Below are 23,985 nucleotides of genomic sequence, written 5' to 3' on the forward strand. Positions count from 1 at the left end.
TTCAGAAATAAGGGACTTCCTATTCCCAGCAGTCCATTACCCTGGAGCCTGTTGTCTGCTCCTTGGGGCTGGGGGAGCATCTAGTAGCCAAAGTGCCTGAACCCCTGCTTCCAATGATCCCTCCCCCGCCCTTGCCAGAGAGCATAAGGGAATAAAATACACCTCTGTGCTGCCAGTGGGAGAGGTGAGTCAGGGATGGGGGAGCCTACCATAATGGGAGAGGGTGGAAATGCAGCTCCAGGGGAGGGGTGGGGGAGAGAAAACAACAGCTGAGAGGCAAGAAATTGCTGCCCGTGAGGCTGGGCTATGATGACTGAGAAAGGAAAGAAAAACCAGCCAGCTCCGAGACAGCACACGGGGGTTTGTGCGGCTACAGCCCGGCAGAGTCCCCTTCCGCTGTCACAAAGGCTGGGGCTAAATAGCGGCATGTGGGTTGCCCGAGAGTCCCCTGGGGGATATGTTCTTGTTGTAGCCCCAAATGCTGTCAGTTAACTGTCTGCGGGAGAGAGGTAATTGGGGAGGCAGGGGAGAGGGCTAAATGCTGGTTTGGTGTATGTCCCTCTGGTAGGTGCCTTTCCCTGCAGATCACTGCTAAGCTCGATTGTTTTTATTGGTCTAGGAACGCTGATGTGAGGATCCCAAGATTCAGCCCCCTCCGCTTTTTCTGTGTCTCTTCCTCCTCTCTCTGTTTCTGCTCTGTGCCCTCAGCAGATCTTGCTCCCGTTTTTTATTGTCTCTGTCTCATCTCTCTACCCTCACCTCCCTCATCTTTGCCTTCACTATTCTACTTCTTCTCTTCCTTTTCCCTTTCTCACTTCCCTCGTCTTAAAATCTTTATGAGGACAGGCTCAGTGCTTTGTGCAAGTGAAAGGGTGTCGAGGGGGACCGAACACATCCCATGATACCAGTGAGTGGTGAATTGGGATTTATGAACAGGGGGAACTGTGGGAGCCAGTGAACAGTGTCCATTAAGGGAATTCTTTCCCATTCTTCTCAGAGCAGGAGATAAGAGATGTCAGGGAAGGCTGCTTCCAGTGTAGCTACCTAAACACATTGTTTGCAGACAAGGTGTCTGCTTCATGAGCCTGGATTCTGTGGGACTGATACTTCTCTCACTTAGGCCAGTGTAAATCCAGGGCAACTCAGATTAAATCACTGGAATGACACTGGTGTAGATTAGAACAGAATCAGGCTCTTGCCCTCTTTCTCTGAAGGTCTGGGCTACTGGAGGAAATATGTGGGGAATGGAAGAGAGAGAGTGCAGGACAGTCACAGATGCAGATCAGGACTGAGGTGGTGTGCCAGAGCTCTGAGTCTATAGGAATAGCAAGGGGAGGCATAGGTCAGAAATGAAATGCTTTGGCAGAGCAGTGAAGAGAGGGAGAGCCCAGGACTGGAACAGCAGAGGGTGCTGTATGTCTGGATTCTCATTCTGTTCCAGCAGGTGATGGGAACATGAATGAAAATGAGGAGGAGGATCCTCAGCAGGAAGGTCCCAAGCCAGTGGAAGCCCCTGGGACATTATCAGACTTTTTCATAAGGGAAGCTTTTCCGAGTTCTGACCAGAACAAAGCCTGTGAGAGGCAGGAGATACATTCTCCAGAGGAGAGACAGGAAAAACCTATTCGTTGTGAAAGAGGCTTCAGGAAACGCAAAGACACTATTGTTCACCAGAAAACTCTCCTGGGCGAGAAGCCTTACATTTGTATTGAATGTGGGCAGAGCTTCAACCGGAGCTCGGACCTTATCCGCCATCAGCGGATCCACACTGGCGAGAAACCCTATGTGTGCACCGAGTGCGGGAAAAGCTTCAGCCGGCGCTCGCACCTTATCCAGCACCAGAGAATCCACACGGGGGAGAGACCCTACCAATGCAAAGACTGTGGGAAGAGCTTCAGCCAGAGCACGCATCTCGTGCAGCACCAAAGGAACCACACCGGAGAGAGGCCCTATGTATGTGCAAAATGTGGGAGGAACTTCTACCAGAACTCAGGGCTCATCAGACATGCCAACTTCCACACGGGTGAGAAGCCCTACAAATGCCCCGAGTGTGGGAAATGCTTCAGTGACAGCTCCAACCTCATCGCGCACCAGCGGCTGCACACAGGGGAGAAGCCCTACAAGTGCACGGACTGTGACAAATGTTTCAGTGAGAGCTCTAAGCTGATCATCCACCGCCGGACCCACACAGGAGAGAAGCCCTACATGTGTCCTGAGTGCGGAAAGAGCTTCAGCCAGAGATCTCACCTTGTCCAGCACCGCAGGACGCACACAGGAGAGAAACCCTACAAGTGCTCCGAGTGTGGGACGAGCTTCAGCGACAACTCCACCCTGATCCGGCACCGCAGGACGCACACTGGGGAGAAGCCCTTCAAATGTGCGCAGTGTGGGAAGAGCTTCAGCCGCAACTCGTACTTAGTGTCGCATCAGAGAGTGCACGTATGGTAGGGAGCAGCAGTGGCTCGGTCCCTGGGCAAGTATGGTGCCATGAAGGCACATGAAACATCTGCAGCAATTGGGAGTGTGGGTGACTGAATCAAAGAGGAGGGTGGAACACATTCCTGGGATGACAGGCAATGTTTGGGGTCACAGAGTGGTGGGAGCCAAGGAGCAGTGTGCTGGGACATGGATCAGTCTGGAATCTCAGACCTGGCAGGTGATGAAATGACAGGGTCAATTTTCCTGTTTGTTTTGGTTTGTTCCTTTTTAAATTATTTTATTTTGAAGTGAAGGTAAAAATGCCAAGCGGTAATTTGGCTCTGGGTCACATCTGCAGCTTATAAGATTGTGGCACACAACTTGCAGCCTACTGGTGACACCTCAGTTTTGCACAATTTAAGTTCTCCTCTCTGTACCTATATTAAGTTTGTAGCCCTTACAGTTGTGAAGAATGACTTCAGAATGTGACCCAACATAGTGCTAATAACTGCCTGCATCTGCAGGCAAATAAGCGGGAAACCACTCCAAGAGATGCCCTGCTCCTCTGTTTAGGGTGCTAACATTGAAGACTCACCATGAAACATTTAAATTGTAATATATTTGACCGTTTTACTGCTAGTTATTTTAGCAAAAGTATCAAGCTGATGTGTTTATCCAGTGTGGCTGGATATCCTAGAAATTAGGAATAGAGAAGACGTATTAGTTCTGTGATGTGCTTATTATTTCAGTAATTGGCTCCATGGCTTCACAATATCTCCAGAAGGGTGGAGTACTGGCGAGAGCCAATGGAGGGTCTGGGGGGCAGGAGAATAAAGAACTCCTGTGTGTGCTAAAGCTACGGAGCAGATCCAGGAGTCTGAGCAGTTGCTGGCCAAGAAAGCTTGTGAAAGGCTCATTCTGTAGCTAGCTCGGCAAAACTTGCCACTCTCTAAGGGATCAGAACTCTTTGGGAACTTGAAGCCACTTCTGGACTCTCAACAGATGACAAAATATTATTTAAATGTATTTTGAAATATTAAACTTTGACGGGAGCAGGGAACTTGCTTGCAACTCCTGGAGGAGCAGGGACCTTTGTTTCCCGCTGCTCGAGGAAGTGGAGGAACTTTGTGGAGTGGATGCCTTTCTTTGAAGCTGCAGGGGATCTAAGGCTTTTGCTTGCAACTGCAAGTATTTTCCATGGACAACTTCAGACCAATGGGTTTTTGGTTTTGACTTCCCAACAAATGCTCCAGAAATCTGACAGAGAGTCAGACAGATGCTGGATGGATCCAGAAATTCCAGGACTCATTTGCTCTACGTACTTTCAAAGGGCATACATGCTTTTCAATTTGCAGACTCAAAGATTAAGCCAAAGTTCAGCTAAAGTTGACTGACTTTTAATGGTCTGATCTTTTCACATCCAAATTTTATGAAGGAAACATACTGAACTTTGGTAAATGCCTGCTGCATAGCTGATCTGGCAGCGCTCTAGAATTCAGTGATGGGGGCTGCAATTTGGGGTAGTTCCAGTGAATGGAACTTTTCTGTTATGAATCTGAATAAATCAAAACACTGCAGCCAATTATTGGACTCAAGCCAGCAAATCCTAATGCTTGAGACCAACTCAAAGGAAAACCCTGGCATCGAGAATTTGGTCTCAGAGAAGCAATGGCACTTTCCTCACTGAAAACTCCTTCCCCTGCAGTCCTCCGAGCATATGTTGTCCTTCTATGTGCTTTGTACGGTGCTGTGTACATTTAACAGTGCTCTATAAATTAAAAATAACTGTGTGCATTTATTTCTGATTAAAATCTTTATGTAAACTTATTTAAAATTGTATGCAGATTCGGTGTAGTCTTAGGGCTCAGGGCCCATTGCCAGAGCTGCTAAGGTTGTTCACCACTCTTATGAAGACACTGTGTCTTTCGAATTTCCTTTGTGCCCCATACTAGATTTATTTCCCCTGTTCATTGCCACACAGCTGAAATCATTAGCTTCCCCACATCCTGTCCTTCCCATAGTGATATAGCTGTCAAAGGGTGATCTGGGCACTGCCATTTCTTTGCTCATGTAGCGGTTACAGTATATGTTCCTCTTCCAGCAGGACTTTAATCTCTACTGGGGGCACAGAGCCTCATAAGCAGAATGCAGGAGAGAGAGGTATGTGTAAATTTAAGAGGTCGCTGAGAGCTGGAAAGCCTGCTCCCAAACTGCTGGATATATGGACCCTTGCGGACAGGAGTGAAGCCTGTCTCCTCCCTAGTAGCTTCTTTACAATTTGTCTTCTCTCTCTGGATCATATTTAGCTACTATTGGAAAAACCTTGGTAAATGGTAAATTTTCTCATTTAAACAGAAATTCCATGGAGATTGTCTAATGTTCTGGCCATATACCATCCCAGGTATCGGTTCCTATCAGGTGCCTAGGTCCTCCTGTCAGTTTAATGGTGCTTTTTAGAATACTCTAGCTTCCTATTGTGCGACTGGTGCTTAGAAACCACAGTGATACCAAGGCACCTTAGAAGTACCTAAAACAGATTGATTAATGGATTAATAATGTCTCTGAAATAAAATCTCTCTTTCCAATACTTTCTGCTTTCCCATCTTTTTTCCGCCCCCCCTCTGAGTGAGATCTTGAACTCCCCAGTTTCATGGCCCCAGTAGGGACCAGATTTGGAAATGAATGGGTGTGACCTCTTCACAGCGAGATGGGTTTTGTCTAGCACAGCTGCCATGTAACCCATATAAAAACCTGGAGATGATGGGAATTCTTAGGATTTGTGTTCAGTTTCATCTAATCTATCTGTGTGGATCTAAGATAAAAGCCCAGAGCATGAAACAACCTACTCACTCCCTTACAGGAGTGGCCGAGTGGTGTAATCTCATTCTAGAATAACCCATTGTGAGATGAACGTGGCTACAGCAGAGCTGAGGTCTGGGTAGGAGGGGTTATTCCCACAGTCCTGGCAGCTTGGTGGTTTGTGATCTGTTCTGTAATTCCTCCTTAGAATAGCAAATGTGACAGAGAGTGCTACAGCGAAGGCTGAAATGCACTTTCCATTATAACCCCATCTCTCATTATAGCTCATAACTTTGGCAAATTCCTTTTGGGCTGAAATTTTCTATGCTTGGTCTCAGGAGCCATCAACGAGGTGCGTGCATATAAAAAAACAAACCAACCCACCCCAATGGAACACAGTGAGCCAGATGAATAGCTTCCCCTTTGCACCAACTAGGCTAGCCCAAAGGGGGCTGTAAGGCAGCAATAAACCACACCCAGTGAATATGCCCAGTGCATGGGGGTTCTGTGCCTCCTCTGCAGGAGTCCTTCTCCCTCCAGAGTAGAGGGCATCCAGGATGTGTCAGGGCATGTAAGAGGCAGAATGGAGGAGAGATGGAGCAGATCGAAGGCAGAGGGAGATGTAGCCAGGGGAAACTGGCCCTTTTCCCTGCTGTCACAAACCCTATAGGAACTTTTTTTTAAAAACAAAACACTGAAACAAGAAACTGCACACGCTTCTCCCTCTGGGGAGAGGATGAAGAACAAACACATGACATGTATTAGTCACACTGCTTAATGCATTGCTGGAAGGTGCTCCGATAACACAATGATGAGTGCGGCATAACAACCTGAATAGAACAGAAGTGCAAATTGGAGCTGCCCTAGCTTATGCTGTGGGGCCTTTTTAAATTGTGTAAATAAAAGTACAGAGGGATTAAGTAATTTGCCTCAAGTCACACAATCTGGACTCTTAGGATCAGACCTAGTCAACTAGATCACAGTGCTAGTGCACCCCCATGGGCCAATGCAGGCAGTCATCAGTTACAGCAGCCCAAACTGGCCCCGGGGATCAAAAGTATGTAAAGGGGGTTCACAGTCACCTTTGCCCCTACCCCCTTGGATCCTGTGCAAAGCACAGCTCAGCGAGACCAGAGGGGCTGGCTCAATGTGTTCCATGGACCCAGGGCATGTCACTAAATCTCTGTTTTAGCCATCCCATGGCAATTCTGTGCTTCGCACACCACATAGGGCCCAGTGTCTGAAGCCACAAACTCAGAGCTGGTCAACCTCTCATCAGTCACTTCCTTCATTTTGTGCAACAGCGTGGAAGCAGAATGTTATTTATAGAAACTGTGCATTCACTGTGTAGCATCTGACTGGGGATGATGCTGCCGCACTGAGCCTTGCTTCCTGTCCAGGTTTCCTCCCACAAACTTATCCCATTGGTTCCCCTGAAACATACAGTGTAAGTGGTCTAACCACAGGTACCCTTTTGCGTGTCATGCTTAGGAACTACCTTCCCACATGCCTCCTGAAGTCAATGAGTGACAGTTAAACAAATGTCAGTTTTGCATTGAGCTAAATAAGCTCCAGGGTACCTCTGTGAATCATTTGTCAGATGGGAAAACTGAGACACAGGGCCACACCAACCCTGGGGCCCAGTACAGCTTGTTTGCTGCACTTCAACAGGGCAAAGCAGGCCAGCTTTAAGGGCAACTAAAAGGTCAACTGAGGATTCCCCTGCTGTAGAGGGATCTCCAAGTGGCATAGAACCAGTGTTGGGAGCATGAGGGCACTATCAGAACATGTTATGCCCCCATTGGCCAATGCAGGCAGTTATCAATTACAGCAGCTCAAAGTGGCCTCAGGGATCAAGAGCACGTAGAAGGGATTCACAGCCACCTTTGCCCCTACCCTAATTTAATAATGTGCCAGATCCTCTGGTTGGAAGTCTGGCTGAACTGGAGAGACTACCTGCAGGCAAGGGGATTGTAGAGGTAAGCCTTTCCCCAACAGCTCCTGCATAGAGGGGGGTGGGCTGGAAGGCATAGCCTCAGGGAAGAGGATGTGGCCACAGTGCTGCTGCACTCCGGCTATTGGCTGCTATTTTAGTTCCTGAAAGGCTGGTGCAGCACAGCACTGCATAAATTAGAGAAGCCCTGAGGCTGCTCTACCTTGCACTGGGAGCCATGCAGATGCCTGGAAGAAATGAGAATAGAGGGAGATGCAAAGGTGACTGAAAACAGTTTTACACACATACATACACACACTCACACAGATGCCCCCCTTCCCCATTAGGGTTGCCAATTTTGGTTGGATGTATTCCTGGAGATTTCATCACATGACGTAATCTTTAATTAAAGATTAATCTTTAATTCCTGGAGACTCCAGACCAATCCTGGAGGGTTGGCAATGCTAACCCCCACCCGCTTCTGCATCGAGTGTATCTCGACTGAAATGGAGAATTGAGCCCAAAGCATGTACACTATATAAGTGCAGTAGACCATTATAACAGCAAGGCAGTAGCAGAGGTAGGAATAGAATTCAGTTTGGGGCTTCCAGCTCTACATCCACTTCTCTGTCAATATTACACATATTGGCATAATGAAATCTTGGTAATGTTTGCTTGGTTTTTAGGGCTTGATTTGTAATGATTGGTACCTAATACTGTATGAAGATGATTTGAGTGTGCAAATATCATAAATCCATTATGAGCTATATGAGCAAGGGTCACGAGTGGGGGGAAAAGACTGGGGAAAAGCCCTGAATTCCTTTCCCTTAAGAGAGTAGAGATGCCCCATATCCCTCAATTCTCCAGGGAGTAGAAGAGATGTTCCCAGAAGACATTAGAGAGCCTTGTCTTCCCCAAAGACAACTGCAAGTAGAGGGAACCTGTGGAGGAAGGGGATTGTTTAGGGATGGAAGATTGCGGGTCTTTGTGAAGGGGATCTCTGTACAGTCAAATAATCAAACTTCTGAATGTGCATTTTCTGAGGGCCCAAACTTCTTGTGGGTTTAATAATTAAGATGTTTCTGTTAAAGAATAAGCTGAAATCAGCAGGAATGGCCACACAACCTTCTGGTCCGGGTCACCCAATATCTGGATAATTGTCCCTAGGAATTATTTTTTGTAAGTATTATGTTAGCAGTGTTATCATAGTACCTAGGGTTAAAAACCACACAGCTTCTAAATCCTCAATGTCCTAGAGAGGAGTAGGAAGTAAGGGTATGGTAAAATGTGCATTTCCTGATCCCAGCTTTCTATCCCTGATACCTATGTAGAAACCTGGCACTAGATCAAGAATGGACAGTGATGACAAAAGGGATGACACCCCAGCCCCAGTGGAAAGGCCTGTTCTGGGCTCTGAAGTTATGTCTACATTGCAATTAAACACCCACCGCTAACACGTGTCAGCAGTACTGGGTTTACCATGGCACCAATGGTTCTGTGGCACCGGGCCCACGCTCAGAAGGGTCCCCTAACGCCCGCCTTCTCCCCTCCTGCAGTACTGCGAGAGGCCCGAGAGAGAGCAAGCAGCAGCACCCTGGCTACCAACCTCCCCAGCCCCACTTACTCCCCCACAGGCTGGCAGACTGCCAATCACCCCCGTCCCGGGATATACTGTACCAGGGCCCTGCTACATTCTATCGCCCGCACCGAGCCCAGAGACAGGCAACAACGCTCCAACTCTCATCCTCTGCCTGCAGGGATCCAGCCCGGAAGCCAAGAGCCCAAGGGATCCCGGGAGCTGTAGTTCCTTGGCCAGCTCCCTGCCTGGAGAGTCAGCCCTGGAGCAGGGAAGGAACTACATTTCCCAGCATTCCCTTGGCTACCGTGAACAGGAAAGGGAGGGGGAGGGAGTAGGGAAGCTGCCAGGGCTGGTGAGCCTGGATGCACGGGCTTGCTGTGAATGGGGAGCAGGAGGCGAGAAGAGGGTGGTACTGTGACTGGGGAACATGTATGCACAAGAAGTAGAAGGCTTTGGCCCAGATATCACGCTCAGAAGACTTCCCCAGACTGGATTAGGGATGCTGGTGGCCTCAGCCGGCAGCCCCCAAAGAAGGAATTGGGTGGAATGAATGGACAATGTGCCTCTTCTGAAGCCTAGCAAGGGAGGTATGTGGACCCCACCAGGAGAAGTTAAAATAAATAAGAGAGGGAAGGCTCTACTTGAGCAGCTTTAGGTACAGTACCAGGCACACAGGAGGATGTGACTCAATTTCCACCTCTGAGAGACAGAAGCAGAAATTGGCTTTTCCTTTCCAGATTTATCTAATATTCAGAAAGGGAATCTAGCACCTCCTTTCCAGATTTGAATGCCATCAAAGTTCAGGAGCACTCAAGTTCAATTTGGGCCGCTCTCTGTTATTTCATTTCTCCCAAATCAAATACTGATCCACTGTAATTTGCTGTAGAAAAAGTAGGATAAAATTGAGCAACAAATCCTGACATCTTCCCAATGCTAACTAGGACCAGAATTGCTATTTTCAACAACCATTACCATTTTTTGTTTGTTTGTTTAAAAAGAAGGTGACAGTAATATTGCATTGGCAAGTTCTCCACAGAAACTAAGAGTGGAACAAAAGAACAGCAAAGGCACCTCAACTTTTCCTCATTATGTGGGACAGTCTTACAATATGGATCCAGATATCCTCTATTCACACAAACTGAAAATTGTTCCACTTTACTGCAGTTCTGTAACCATGCAGGAACTGGTCCTGCGTTCTGTGCACATACAAAATTCCTACAGAATTCAGAAGTGCCTTGCTTTTGTAACCACACCACCTGCTATTTTCAAACCTTGTAAGGTAAGAAGGTTTGCATTTAATAATTGGGTGGGAGGCCTCTCAGAAAAAGTTAAGTGCTGCAGGAGGTGTTGATTGTTCACTAGGTAATGTGAGTCCCTCCTGTTTACAATAGTAAACCAGTGCAGCATAGTGTTTAGAATGCACTGTACTCCTAGGCCTGGTCTACACTAACCCCCCAATTCGAACTAAGGTACGCAACTTCAGCTACGTAAATAACGTAGCTGAAGTCGACGTACCTTAGTTCAAACTTACCGTGGTCCAGACGTGGCAGGCAGGCTCCCCCGTTAACTCCGCGTACTCCTCTCGCCGAGCAGGATTACTGGAGTCGACGGGGAGCACTTCTGGGTTCGATTTATCGCGTCCAGACAAGACGCGATAAATCAAACCCAGAAGTTCGATTGCCTGCCGCCGAACCAGAGCGTAAGTATAGACAAGCCCCTAGAGTCGAGAATTAGTCCCTTTGCTTCTATACACAGCCTATTAAAGACAATGAAAAGACTCCCACTGACTTCAACAGGCTTTGGGTGGAACTGCTTATACATGGGGTAACTCAACTGTCTTCACAGGGTCCCAGTCCCACAGCAGGGGGGATGGTGTGAGCTTGTTGCAGAACTGCTGCTCAGGAATGGGGAATCTCCTGGTGCCCCAGCCTCGGAAATCATCCAGGCTGCACCTTCTTCACTATGTGTTAGCTGTTGGGTGCATAGGAATTGGGGGCCCCTGCTGCAGGTGATGGGCATCTCAGATACTTAAAGCCTTGACCTGGAGTAGGGAAGCACCTAACTGCAGAGTCTACGGCTGCCTAAGTCCAGCGCTGAGGATTGAGAGTCCCTAGTGCTACCGTTGCAAGGTTCGAGCGTGCTCAGTCTTGGAATTGCCACCCCTCCCGCAGCTAGTAGGTGCACCTGTCGAAGGCTGGACGCTGGCAATTGGCCCCATGGCTGTAGCCAGAGAAGCTACAGGTGGCTCTGTGACTACTGGGGGCCATTAAGGCAGGAGCAGATAAAGAAACTGGAGTTAACATCAAGGAACAGAGGTCACCAGTAGGAAAGGAATGTCATGGGGAGCAAGGAAAGTGGAAACAGGTCCGGTTTGCAGGGGGAGAATAGGACCAGCTGTCTGGGGAGCACATCCAAGGTAGGAGGGAAACAAGCATGTGGAGAGGTGGTGCTGACCAGGTAGTGGAATAGCATGTAAATGGGAGCAGAGGGAAAATGAAGGCTGGTGACTGCAGGTTCCCAGGGGCTAAGTGCTCACTGAGCCAGGGTTTGCAAGTGATGTTTGCAAGTGGCTTGCTCAAATAGCAGGATGGGTGCTGGCAGAGGAATTTGTCAGACTTGATCAGGTATCTGCTGGCTGTGGAACTTTATTGATCTGAGGCCAGGACCATATACAGTGGCTGGTGAAATAGTGTGGTACTGGAGATATGGCTATAGAATGCCTGAATGAGGAAGGAGATAAATCTGTGGGGAGTTACCCTGATCATCATGAAAGTTCTGCTCACTGTGGACACTGGTAGACCCACATGGGTACAGCTCAATGAGAAAAACTGGGGGCTGCAGAAGCTGTGTATGGCAATACACATAGTTAAGCAGAGGTGTGTGATCAAAATGAAAAAAAAATTCTGAGATTCAGTACTGGGTCTGAATTCCTGCCACACCAAGCCCACACTCAGAAGGGGCCCATAGTAACTACATGGGGGCACACAAGTATGTTTGGCACTGGGCCCACAAAAAGGTTAATCCGGCCCTGTATGTCAGCTGACGGGCTTGGGCTACATGACTGTTTAATTGCAGTGTAGATGTTCAGGCTCGGGCTGGAACCTGGGCTCTGATTCCTGGGGACAGGGGAAGAGAGAAACGGGCTGGTCCCAGAGCCAGGCTCCAACCTGAGCATCTACACCACAATTAAACTGCCCCATAGCCTGAGCCCGCTGACATGGGCTGGCCACAAGTGTTTGATTGCAATATAGACATACCCTAAGGTTTCTGTACCCAGCTCTGACCAACACCATCTCCCACATTTTGGTAACACGCTAATAAAGCGGTTCAGTTATAATCTGTAAGTTCCTGCTTGGAGCACACAGCACACAAGGGATGAATCCCCATCTCCAGTGATATTCTCCTAATTCTCCCACCAGGGTATTGATGGGCAAGGTTTCATTTATTATCAGCCATGCCAGAACAGGGAAAGAAGAATCTGTGAAAAGGGGTGACAGATGACAGACACACACAGCAAAGGAGTGGTGCCAAGTCCTTTGCAGGGAAAAAGAAGGAAATGACGGATGTTTGTAATAATTCATCTCACCAAGCATAAACTGTGGACAGAAAAAAAAAGGTGGAGGAAACCCAGGAACAGCACATGAGCGAAAGGGAAGTGGAATCTTTGCCGCTGCAATGCAACCGGGTCCCCTGCAAAAGAACTGCCAGAAATGCAGCATGGGGGAATACAAGCGAGTCTGGTGTAGCCACATAGGTGACATTTTATACAAGAACACTGGTGGGGGACAGAGAGTGTGTCCCACCACCCAATAGCTAACAAGGAGAGGTAGCAAGGTGATTCCTTCTGACTAATTAAAATAAACATGTATCTCCTTCCTTTAGCTTGAAACGATTAGATTAGTTTTCATGGGATAACATTCTCTCTGGCCAAACATCTGCCTACTTAGACAGTGCCCGTCACTGTAATAGGACACAGAAAAGAAGAAGGTCCTCATAGTAGACGTCATGGTGCCATTTGAAAATAGGTCATCGGCCTTCCAAGAGGCCCGAGCAGGGAAGGCGTTGAAGTACACCCTGCTGGTTGACACCCTGAGAGTCCAGGGCTACGAGCTCCAGCTACACACCCTGATCGTGGGAGCCCTGGGCTCATGGGACCCCCACAACGAGCCGGTACTGAAAGCGTGCGGAGTCGGTCGATGCTACGCCCGGTTCATGAGACAGCTCCTGGTGTCCAACACCATTAGGTGGTCCAGAGACATCTATATGGAACACATCATGGGACACCGCCAGTACCAGGTCAAGTAACCAAGACCGCTGACCAGGGAAATAACCCACTTCTTTCCCTGACGCACCCCACCCATGTACTTATTCGCTACACTGATACTGACTTGGACTCTAAATACATTCCATGAGTGGCGTACCTGAGCCCACTTATCCAGTGATGCTTTAAAAACTCCCACACCCCAATCTGGGTCTATGCTGGTTGTATGAATCTTGTGATCCTTGTAACCGATACCTATAATCCCTCATAACTCAAGCCTGACCCCAAATGTACAGTACCTCCCCTCTTAACTTGTGTATATTTAATTTTAAACATTAACTTTAATAAATTTTAAATCTGAAAATAGAAAATCCCAACAATCTCTCTCTTCCTTCCCCATTGGTAGGAGAAATAGCTTGATGAGTTTAGGGTATGTTGTTTGCAGGGCCGCTCCAGACACCAGCAAAGGAAGCAGGTGCTTGGGGCAGCACATCCGGGTCTTTGGTGGCAGGTCCTTCAGTCCCTCTCGGAGCAAAGGACCTGCCGCCGAATTGCCACTGAAGAATGAAGCGGCGCGGCTGAGCTGCTGCCAAAGTGCCGCAGATCGGGGCTTCTCTTCTCCCTCCTCTCCCCCCCCCCCCCGGGCGGCAAAAACATGGAGCCGGCCTGGTTGGTTGTTGTGGGTGCACACTGCTGCGAAGAGTTAGGGAGGGTAAGCTAGTTCAGAGGTAAGTTTTGCTTTCAATTCTGAATGCAGCTAGGTCCACTGTGATTCTTGTCTCTTGGGGGAGTGAGGGCTGTAGTTTGGCCACAGTGCACGTTCTGTCTTCTGCCCCTCTTATTGGTTGAGAGCTGCTTAGCTCCCATGGAATGTAGCTGTCAGGGGTCGTCTTAGTCACACAGAGAGACATGACCCCCCAGGTAGTACAGCCAGCCGTATGGAAACCTGGAGAGTCAGGACAGAGCCTATATTCAAGGGGGAGCTAGCAGAGGGCACTGGGGGAAGATGTGTTGCTAAGTTTTGTTTCAGGTCAGACTTTAGCGTTACCACCATGCCCTGTTGGTCATTCATTTCTGAACTTTGATCCCACACAATGAACTTGCCTGAGGAGGAATAATATGAGGAAGCCAGCACACAGGTACTACTGCATCAGCCCCATCAGACTTTTACATGCAGAAGGGACTAATGAAGGAGCCACAGCAGTAGCTCTGTTGTGGTAGTTGAAGAGAGGGAGCTGGAGGGTGGGGAAGTAGCGTGTATTTCCTCCCCCCCAAAAAATGATGTACTTTGTATATCGAGATTGAGTCCCTCTCCCACTTACCCAGGGGACCCTGCTCATCCACTCCCCCCCTTCTTTGTCCCACTCCCCCTTCCTACCCCCAGCTCTCCTCTCCCTCCCCTCCCCACCCCCAGCTCTCCTCTCCCTCCCCTCCCCCTATCTTTTGACCCTCCCTCAAACAGAGAAAACACCACATGGGCATTTCACAGTCATCTTGTTCTCTTGCTGTGGGTTCCAGGGTAGCAGTTCCAATGTAGCCGACGTCCATAGTGACTGAAAGCCATTAGCCAGCTGGCCACTTGCTTGGTTGCCCTTGTGAGAGGGGTGGGTGGTTTCAGGCTAGATCCAACTGGATGGGTGACCTCACCACAAACCTACCCCATTACTGCTGGCCCCTTTGTTGGCAGCTTCACTGGAGAAGGAAAGGATGAGTGGGCTATACAGGCTGAACTAACTTCAGTACTGAAGATGTTCCCTGCAGGGCAAACACTGAAGCATGTTAGTGGAGAATGGCACAGTAAGTGTGGGAAGTGCTTCCCTCCCATGATTTTTTCTTCTTGTTTTCAGATTCCTAGAACAATCAGTGACTGGTTCCAGTCATGCTCCTCTGTATCAGATATGGACTGGCTACAGAGCTTGCTTATAGACATGCCAGGTGTCTTCATCATAAGATTCTTTAATGCTCTGCCAATTATGGCTCAGGTTAGTTTAGAATGTTTTATATACAGTGCCACCTAGTGGTGGAACAGTACATTACAGTTTAACATTCCATTACAGTCATTTTCACTGCTAGCACTAAATAGGATTTCTTAGTTTACATTTTAATTAATACATTGAAATTAATCTGAAAGAGGGGGAATAAATGCTTCTGTCTAACTCTCAAGAAAGGTGTACATTTTATGGACATTTTCAAAAGGTATTTAGGCAGGACCGGCCCTAAACCAAATGGCACCCCAAGCAAGGAGCATCTGCGGCACACATACCCAGACACCTTATTTGTTAACTTTTGAAACCCTCATTTTTATTGCACTTGTAGCCCATTTCGTGAGTTTGATGTACAATTTTCATGTAGGATTTATCCTTGTCAGATGATAAATTTGCACACTAGAAATGTTAAATCTGTATTTATTCATGCCATATATAAACAAATTTAAAAAATTTCCTTTAAGATTAATCCACATACAGAATACTTGAAAAGTTTTACTTTAAACATTCTATTTTCCCTTTTGTCACTAACAAAAACAGAACCCTGAGCCTGGTGCCTCCCAGTGGTTGCCTGGGTCATCTGCCCCTAAATTTGACCCTGTATTTAGGTACCTAAAGTTGCAGATAGATAGCTAGGTGCTGAATTCCTATTCATTTCAATGGGGGGGGGGGGGGGGAAGAAGGGGGAAATAAAAAAAAATACCTAACTCTTATAGAACAATCTTCATCAGTAAGATGCCAGAGAACTTTAAAATGGGAATAATGATGCTGACTTCCTTTGTAATGATGGGGAAATTGAGGCATAGAGCAATTAAAGTGACTTATCCAAGATCACCCAGTGGGCCAGTAGAAGAGCTAGGAATAGAATCCAGGTATCTGGAGTGTGGTGCTTTATCTACTAGGCAACAGTGCCTCCCTCTCAGTGCCAAGTTAGGTACCTAGGCACCAGTGGGATTTTCAAAAAAGTGTCTATCTGCATCTTTAATAATAAGATATCTAGCTCTTAAATAGCTCTCAGTAGAGCTCAAAGCATTTTTGAAAAGGAGGGCAGTGCCATTCCATTTTTACAGATTAGGCACAAAGAGGTGGTGAAGGGACTGGTCTACAGCCATCCAGTGGGTCATACCTTCAAAAGTTTGGCAGCTTGGGAGAAGGGAAATCCTTCTGTCTTGCAGAATCTGGGGAGCAGCGTACTTCTGTTACTGGCAGACAGTGTGGGAAGTGTCTTGGTTTTGCAAAGAGAAGAGTTGAATCCTTCTGTCTGTTGTAGGCCCTGTGAGAAAGGAAGAAAATCCATATGGACCCAATTCTTAATAGCCTTTGGACCCATGCAAAGAGGTTGTGAAAGGTAGCATTCTGATTTGGGAGCACTTTACACAGAATTGAATATATAGCTCTTAGGCCTTGATGCTGCAAGTTACTGCATGCAGATGGACCCTTGTGCTGCACAAAGGCCCACTGACTTCAGTGGGGTCAGCCCATGTGGAGTAACTTACAGAATCGGGGCCTAATTTTGCCTTGCCTGCTCACTTGTTTGCCTAGCGATAAGTCTGAATCAGCATATGTTTTGACATTTCATCGTAGACTAAGCCTGTGAAGACAGAAAACTAGCATATGATCTGGCCATTTTGACTGACAAAGGGTAATTGGTAACTATGGTGTCAATGGACATGTGTGTCAAGACCATGGTTTGAGGGCAAACACAAAGAAAATGAAGTTGCACTAGTAGGGAAGATGGCAGAGCTGTTGATTGAAATTTCAGGAGAGAAGCTGAATCAGAAGAATGAATATGTACTTGGGAAGGACACTTAGTGCCATCCAAAAGATCTGGAGAACTGAAAAGAAGAATCCAACACGTAAGGGTGGCAATGAAAGAGGTGGCAGGAGTACTGTGGGACTAGCAATTAAGTAACAAGCTGAAATGAAAAAAGTTTCAATTCTGTTTGTGTCCCTGCCTGCTCTATGGTTTGGACTAAAATAAATTAAAACCCCACTTTTATTCTGGAATAGCTCTAGCAGAATAGTTGAATTCCACAATAGTTATTCTAGTCAATAGCCCCATGTAGACAAGCCCCTAAAGAATTATTATAATAATTTGCATTGAAATAGCAACCAAAAGACTAATCAGGTTCAGGGTCCCATTGTGCCAATTACTGTATAAACACATAAGACATCTCCTGCCCTGAGGAGCTCCTGTCTAAGAATCAATGATTAGATGATTGCTGGGAGCATGTGTGGCAGTTGCCTAATGGCAAGCTAATTAGAAGTTAAGGGACTGGCTTGAGTATTGGGGAATAGAAGGATTGTAATAAGTGTGGACACAAGTCAGCTCAAAATTTGGCACGTCGTGTTTTAAAGATGATCTGAAGAGGTAGAAAAGAATTGGGTGCTTGTCCTTTTTTGATGATGGATAAAAGAAAATAGCTGCTTATTTTTCCACATTAAAAATTCAAGGGGTTAGATTTTTTAGGGCTGGGAGGGGAGAAGAAGGTGGTGGTACTCTAAACTCTGCCTAGCACAGTCACCAGAGTTAGATGCCTCTAAAGGAGATTGTGCATGCCACCTGGCTGTCCCCCATTGAGGCTTCACTATGCCCATGGGCTCTGCTAGGATCTTTGGACTTAGCACCACTTGTAAGTCTCCCAAATACCACTCACAAAATTAGATGTCACTTACAGTAATTTGTGCAAATCTTGACTGCCCCCCCTTCTCACATGAGAAATGAGATCATCATCAGTCATCACTGCCAAGCATCACTAGACATCTAAATCAAGCCCTAATGGTCAATAGTCAGTTACAGCTCTTAACCCTCTCATTCCAGGAGCTATGCAGATCCACAGAGGCCTTTTCCAGACTAGAGGTATGTCTACACTAGTATTCTTAACCAATGTAGTTAATATCTTTTATGAAGCCTAATCTGGACATTCCATAAGTGTTTGTTCCAGGCTACTTTTGTAATCTGGAACAAATGTTCATGAAGTGTCCAGTTTACAAATTGTCCAGACTAGAGTGAGGTACCATTTTTTCTGCTGGAGTTTTTTTGCGGTTGGGGGGGAGGGGGGGGGGGGGAGTTAAAATGAGGGTGAGGAGGAAGCAGCACCAATTCAAAAAACTTTGCAAATGTGTGTCCACTTTACTGACCTGCATCTGTTAAAAACTAAAGATTCTGAACAAAAGTATTTTGTTGTGACTTTTCAAAGTGAAACATTTTAAAAGAAAATTTCAAAAAACAAACACTTATTTCAAACTGAAAAGGCAATTTAAAAAAGTATAAAAATAGTCAAAAATCAAATAGTTTATTTGACCCAGAACAATTCCTTCCTCCCCCACATCTTCAGAATTCCCAGCCAAAAACCAGCAAGCGATTATATTGTCCAGATTACCATCTTTGTAAAGGCTAGTTACCTTGGATTAGTTGGCAACCAATAAATTGAAAAAAATTCTACAAAGTCTTAAGAAATATCTCAAGGGTTCTATTTGCTTTCAAATGCAAGCAGAGGTTCTGGAGACCAGACAGCATCTTATTATCACATCCAGACCCTAAGAAATTCACACCCTGCTTGCCTTAGGACACTCTGAGCCAGTCTATACTTGGGAAGATTAATAAGCATTCTTCTGCCCTGGCATGCCTGTACCATAACAACAGCTGTAGGAGATATAATCTGGACGAGGCACTGAGTGATCTAGGCTTGCAGGCTGTCTGCAGCTCCAGCGTGGAGGGGATCTTATTCCCCAGCTCTAAAGGGGTATTAAGAATATACTGACCTTTTAAGATCACATTCTCTTGGTCTTCCAGGCCCATGTCAGCTACTTTTATCCTTGTATTGCAGTCTTCCTAAGGGCCCAACAACATGGTCCTAAGAAAGTCCAGTTTCACATAGCTATTTCCTAGCACTCTCACCCCCATGGCATTTCTGGGTCTGCACCTTAGGCAGCACAAGCACCCAGTAGAAGCACTCCCTCTATGTAGTCCCCTCCAGCTGCTACCCCTTTCTGCCAAAGCTGCAGCCTTTTATCCCAGCTATTGCTCCTCAAATAATTAGCCACAAGTGGGGAAGTAGCAGGTCTATCCATTAACCCCTTTATGGCTGTTGCAGCATAGGGTCTATACACCTCATCACAGCTAGGGTTGCCAATTTTGGTTGGATGCATTCCTGAAGGTTCCATCACAAGACATACTATTTAATTAAAAGATTAATCTTTAATTCCTGGAGACTCCAGGACAATCCTGGAGGGTTGGCAACCATATATCACACACAGATAACTGGTTTCTCAAGGCACATGTGAGAGCTCCAGAGCCATGTGTGTTCTAGAATGGTTGTGGCCACGGACAATCAAGCTTTCTTCATTTTAATCCATGGCTCCCTTATGCTCAGTTAATTTTTTCAAGAATACTGTATTTTGCTAAAAGGGGCTTGTGCAGTGATTGGTCTGGCTGCCAAATGCAGATACTCATTGGAGCAGTAACAGACTTCAAGCCTATGCTGATTCACCCCATTGCTTATCTGGGGTGCCTGAAATATGGATCCCAGGATTTGTGTCCAATTGTGCTGGGCTGTCAATGAATTGATTTGGGCAACAGAGTGGATTTGGAAGTACCAGGACTGTATCCTGAGCCTGGTTGGGGCTTTTTCCTTATCTGGGACCAGAAGTAGAGGGAGTATTGGTAGGGAGTGTCCCAGGGAGGGTAACTCAGAAGGTCCCCACCCTTCAGGGTCAATGCTACTGACCCTCCTAGGGCCTGGGGTTGGAGGCTGATGGAGTGGGGGGGCCTAGGCTCCCCTACCACTACCCCATGGCTGAGTGGATGCTACCCACTGGGCCACCCAGCCCACTAAGGACTCTACTACACAGCTACATAGCCCAAATTGGCCTGTACCTATATTATAATCCTGATCAAGCCCTGTGCACGATAGGCAGATGAGTGCCTATCTTCCTCCCTTTTGTGGGTTGCTCTGGGGTTTGGGGCTAGAGTGAGACAGCAGTGCGCATGCTTAGAGGCAGAAACATGGGCATGTAGGGAACTTTTACTGCAAAAACGTATGTGCCTAGCAAATTTAGGCGCCTACAGGATCAGGCAGCAGCCAAGTGGGGCGTTTGTGGCTCACAGTGACGTCTAAAAACAGGACTTAAGTGCCTAAGTCCATAAGGGCCTAAGTATCTTTGTAGATCTAGGCCTGCATGCCTAGCTAGACACACTTCTTCCCTGACAAGAGGCTGGCCTGAATACTAAAGTTTGAGCCTGCCTTCCAACCCTCTGAGGTACATGACAGACAGTGTATATGGGCATCTGCCTGAGCATAGTCATGAGTTGCTGTATGTCCCTCTGCTTTCTACAGCGCTTGCATGCATGTCTAAGGAGGAAGAATGGCTTTGTGTATTGTGTCTTTGTCAATGTACAGACATAATACGTATCCAGAATTATTCTACTCCCCTCCTATCCCAGTACCAGACACATGCTCACAATAAGACTGGCTTCATCCTGAAAAGGGAGCGCTGGTCTTTCAAGGCTTAGGAAGCGATTCTCCATTCTGACGCGGTGTACTGTTTAGGAACTGGCAGGTGGCATAATAAGTGTGCACCATGAGTCCCTATGTAGGGAAGTTGTGATAGCTTCTAAAGGAGAGGCAACACATCTCTCCTCATTGAACATCTTCCCATCAGTTTTGGATTACACGTCCACATCAACGAGGAACAGCTGTGAGTTTAACCTCACAAGGCCATGTTGTAATTTACTTACTCATGCTGAGTAGTATCTTACTCCACAGATACTCCCTCTGGAGTCAGTAGGACTATTTATGGAGAAACCTGTAGCCCAATATGAGTAAAGGTGTCAGAATCTGGTCCATGGTCTTTGTAAGTACTCCATGATTTGTTTTCTAAAGTGTGATATCACCTGCTTTTCTTCCTGTGATCAGGAATTACGATATCCAAACCTGATGTGATCCCCTGTACAGAACAAGGGGAAGAGACTTGTTTTCTAAATCTCCAGGTCTCTGTGGATAAGGTGATCCTGAGAGGTTTCTCTACAGGTGAGGAATGAGCATAAGCAATCTAAAACAATTAGAGTATAAATAAGAAGATGGAATTTCAGAAAAGCCAGCATGAAACCTTCAGATTCTGTCTCAAATAATATAGTCCTCTCTTGTTCCAATTGCCATCACATCCTTGTTGCAGATGTCACTGAGGGCTTTCCATCAATACTGATTGACTTCCTTCCTTCTACCTCTCTTAGGGTACGTCTTCACTTACCGGAGGGTCCGGCGGCAGGCAATCGATGTTCTGGGATCGATCCTGGAAGTGCTCGCCGTCGACGCCGGTACTCCAGCTCGCTGAGAGGAGTACGCGGCATCGACGGGGGAGCCTTCCTGCCGCGTCTGGACCCGCGGTAAGTTCGGACTAAGGTACTTCGAATTCAGCTACGTTATTAACGTAGCTGAATTTGCGTACCTTAGTCCGAAGTGGGGGCTTAGTGGGGACCAGGCCTTAATATTCAAATGGGATTTATAAGCACAATTTGTCCCCTTCTGGTACTCTGATCAAGGATTATGAAGATTTGGCTCCTGACTATTTATCTCTCTTATCTTATTCTGACTTGGGGTTGTGATTTTGAAGTTTACCTATTCCACACTTGTATGTGTCCCAAGTACACAAATCATGTGCGTATTTTCTTTTTATTCCCGAAGATGAGGCGTTCTTGATGGAGAGGCTTCTGCTGGATTCTCCTTCTCATAAAGGACCTGAGCCAGTGGAAACACAAGAGACGTTGTTGGAAAGATCCAACAATAATATTTCCCGAACTTCTGACTGGGGAAAAGCCTGCGACAGTGAGTGCAAGTCAGAAAGTGAGAGGAATATCCTTGCGTGGAAGAGCCAGGGTAAAACCACTCACCAGGAAATAAGTTTCAAGAACCTCAAAGAAATGACTCTTTGCCAGAAGTCCCCCATAGGAGAAAGGCTGGGCACATGGCGCAAATGTGGGGAAAACGTCAGTCAGAGCTCGGAGCTTAGTCAGCATCAGAGAACCCACATGTTAAATATACTGAGTGTGGGAAAAGCTTCCAGGAGAGCCCCCCTCCCCCTTACATCTCATCAGAGACTCCACAGAGGAGAGACACCCTACAGAGGTAAGGTGTGTGGGAAAAGCTTCAGTGCCAACACGGACCTCGTTAACCACCAGAGAACCCATGCAGGAGAGAGACGCTACCAGTGTGCTAAGTGCGGGAAAGGCTTTGGTCGGTGTTCTCATTTTATCAAGCACCAGAGAACCCACTCGGGAGAGAAACCCTACACTTGTAAGGAGTGTGGGAAAAGCTTCATCCAGAGCTCAGACCTCTTGGGACACCAGATAACTCACAAGTGTGAGAGACCCTATAAATGCCCCCAGTGCGGGAAAAGCTCCAGCCAGAGCTCACACCTTGTTAGGTACCAAAGAATCCACAAGGGGGAAAGCCCCTACAGATGTACACAGCGCGGGGAAAGCCTCCGAAACAAAGCGCTTCTATTATTGCATCTGAGTCTCCACGTTGAGTAGCAATCAGGGGGGCAGCTGCATTTTTAGGTGCATCAGTCACTCTTCCAATTAACAAAATACATTTTCTGGAGCATCGAGCATTGGAGGGAGAGCAACCATGTTCCTGAGGTTACTGCTCATTTGGGGATTGGGTGTTCTGAACATTGGCTAGTAAGAACTCGAAGCATGAGGGAGGGTGGAGCTGTCATACTAAAAGACTGGATGCTTGTAGAGGGAGTGGTAAGAAGTAAAGTGAAGAGAAAGCAGAGAACAGACACTGGGTGATCAGTCAAGTTGTGGGGAGTGATTCTGAACAGGAGACTAGCAGGGAGAGGAGTTGTAGGGGGTAATTGACTAGAGACTGGGAGGGATAAGAGGGATTTTTTTTTTCTTCTCTTATGTATTTATAGTACTGACAGAGAAGACACAGGAGACAGTCACCTGAAGTCAACCCGTGAAGCATTAAAACCTTTGGGTTTCTTTATTGTGCAAATTAAGTTACATTGATTCTGGAAGGCAGGCTCAGACACTCTGCAAAGTATACAGAGAGAATAGCCTCTTGTAATCACAGGTGTACAAAGACTAATAAAACAGCCCAGACGTTGTTTAATCACACAGAACACAAATTAAGTCTGCTTATTCCTGCCTGTAGAGGGGCCTAGAAGGTTCTGAAGCTAATAAATGCATTTGAGAGAAGTGTGTCATTTCAATAGTCTATCTGCAGGAGCAAATAGATTCTGAATATTTCACTGGATCACAGTAAAACTCCAGTTTGCTTTAACTATGGATTTATCCATTCTCCTGGCAAAGGTTGCTTTAACATGGAATAAAAGAGGGGATCTATTACAGGACAGCTGAAAGCCTGGGGGGTATGAAATGCAGCAATCAATGGTGTAAAAATATAGTATGTTGAATAACACTATCACTTTGCTCTTACATAATGCTTTTCATAAGTAGGTCTCAAAGCGCTTGACAGATGGGAAAACTGAGGCACAGGGAGCTAAAATAAATAGAACCATTCACTCCTAAGTGTGTTAATGGGGGAGGGAAGGATTAATAGGCTTTGCTACAGAGGAAGTAAAGATCCATTTTTCAAAGGTACAGGAGAATTTATGATGCTGAAGTATGACAGGAGATGCAGAAAGGAAGGCTCTCAAACCAATGAAGATGAGAATGTGCAAAGAGACAGAGAGGGGGATGGTACTAGAGAAGAATTACCAGGCTCTGCTGTTTTCATAATACAAGAACCCCTTGTTACTGCCCAGCTAATCCTGGGGGAAGGGCAAGCGGGGGTAGCATGGGAGCTTCAGGGCTGGCTGTACAGTGCTTCTAAGCAGCACGAGCTAGTGTATGCCTTAGACTGTTTGCTGGGAAGCCAGTGGTTCTCTGTGTTGGATCTTCGGAGTGGATACTACCAGATCCCTCTGGGTGAAGCAGATAAGGAGAAGACAGCCTTCATCTGCCCATTAGGGTTTTATCAGTTTGAACGCATGCCCC

General features: G+C 46.7%; 1 protein-coding gene across 1 annotated transcript; it reads left to right on the plus strand.

Moving 5' to 3' along the window:
- Nucleotides 1-22,853, plus strand: LOC128831253 (zinc finger protein 436-like). The gene is made up of 6 exons (XM_054017596.1): nt 1-184; nt 1,442-2,444; nt 12,755-13,030; nt 14,678-14,787; nt 20,894-21,007; nt 21,662-22,853. The coding sequence occupies exons 2-6, from the start codon at nt 1,456-1,458 to the stop codon at nt 22,507-22,509; spliced, it is 2,337 nt and encodes a 778-aa protein (XP_053873571.1). The 5' UTR covers nt 1-184; nt 1,442-1,455; the 3' UTR covers nt 22,510-22,853.
- The last annotated feature ends 1,132 nt before the right edge of the window (nt 22,854-23,985 follow it).

The sequence above is a fragment of the Malaclemys terrapin genome, chromosome 1 (genome assembly GCF_027887155.1).
Source record: "Malaclemys terrapin pileata isolate rMalTer1 chromosome 1, rMalTer1.hap1, whole genome shotgun sequence".
NCBI lineage: Eukaryota > Metazoa > Chordata > Testudines > Emydidae > Malaclemys > Malaclemys terrapin.